Source organism: Phaethon lepturus, unplaced genomic scaffold (genome assembly GCF_000687285.1).
Source record: "Phaethon lepturus isolate BGI_N335 unplaced genomic scaffold, ASM68728v1 scaffold30997, whole genome shotgun sequence".
In the NCBI taxonomy this organism is placed as follows: Eukaryota; Metazoa; Chordata; class Aves; order Phaethontiformes; family Phaethontidae; genus Phaethon; species Phaethon lepturus.
The window spans coordinates 1-1,305 of record NW_010554529.1 but is presented as its reverse complement, the minus strand read 5'-3'; the positions used below and the strand labels follow the sequence as shown (position 1 = coordinate 1,305).

General features: G+C 63.2%; 1 protein-coding gene across 1 annotated transcript in view; it reads left to right on the top strand.

The window, feature by feature from the left end:
* The window catches only part of CERS2 (ceramide synthase 2), a gene marked incomplete at its 3' end in the record, with an annotated part of 2,926 nt that extends 1,813 nt beyond the window's left edge, over positions 1–1,113 (top strand). The window contains exons 6-9 of the mRNA XM_010291893.1: positions 33–125; positions 517–645; positions 720–826; positions 960–1,113. Of these exons, the coding sequence (XP_010290195.1) occupies positions 33–125; positions 517–645; positions 720–826; positions 960–1,113 (483 nt within the window). The remainder of the gene's footprint in view (positions 1–32; positions 126–516; positions 646–719; positions 827–959) is intronic.
* Between the last annotated feature and the right edge of the window lie 192 nt (positions 1,114–1,305).

Below are 1,305 nucleotides of genomic sequence, written 5' to 3'. Positions count from 1 at the left end.
AGGATCCCCCCAGCTTGTCCCTTGGCTTTCAGAGCATGCTGCCCTCCCAGTACTGGTACTACATGATCGAGCTCTCCTTCTACTGGTCCCTGCTCTTCAGCATCGCCTCCGACGTCAAGCGCAAGGTGGGCTGCAGCGGTGGGGCTCTGTGGGGACGGGGTGGCGGACACGGGGACGTCTCAGCAGGGTTTTCTTCACCCTTGTGGGCATGAGGTTGTCCCTTGGCTTTCAGAGCATGCTGCCCTCCCAGTACTGGTACTACATGATCGAGCTCTCCTTCTACTGGTCCCTGCTCTTCAGCATCGCCTCCGACGTCAAGCGCAAGGTGGGCTGCAGCGGTGGGGCTCTGTGGGGACGGGGTGGCGGACACGGGGACGTCTCAGCAGGGTTTTCTTCACCCTTGTGGGCATGAGGGATCTGGGGCCACGGAGGGGATGTTGGAGGTGAGAGGGCTGGCGGGGCGCTTGGCTCGGAGCCAGGCTGCTCTAGCCCCGGCTCCCCCTTTCCTGGGCGCAGGACTTCAAAGAGCAAATCATCCACCACGTCGCCACCATCATCCTCATCAGCTTCTCCTGGTTCGCCAACTACATCCGTGCAGGGACGCTCATCATGGCCCTGCACGACTCGTCGGACTATCTGCTGGAGGTACGTCCCTCCCCAGGCCGCCACGGCCACGGCCCGCATGGCCTCCCCGACTCACCCCCCTTCTGCCCCCGCAGTCCGCCAAGATGTTTAACTACGCCGGCTGGAGAAACACCTGCAACAACATCTTCATCGTCTTTGCCGCTGTCTTCATCGTCACCCGCCTGGTCATCCTGCCCTTTTGGTGAGTGCTGGTCGCTGGGGAATGGGTGGGGAAACTGAGGCACGGGGCGGGGCAAACTGAGGCATGGGGCGGGGAGACCCCCTGGGGGTGAGACACCAGTCCCTGCCCGTAACAGAGCTGCTTCTCCCGGCAGGATCATGCACTGCACGGTGGTTTATCCGCTAGAGCTCTACCCTGCCTTCTTCGGCTACTACTTCTTCAACTTCATGGTGGTGGTGCTGCAGTCGCTGCACATCTTCTGGGCCTACCTCATCATCCGCATGGCCCAGAAGTTCATAACTGGAAAGGCAAGAGGGGCCTGGGGACAGCTCGGGGCCCCCAGTCCCACGGGGGGACGCTGCTGTGGGGCGAAGGGGCTGTATCCGGAACCAGCGCTGCGGCTCTGGGCGGATGGAGGGCGCACGTCCGCCCCGGGAGCGAGGTGGAGGCGGGGGGTTTGCAGGGGAGCCCCCACACCGTGAAGCCGGACTGTACTTGGC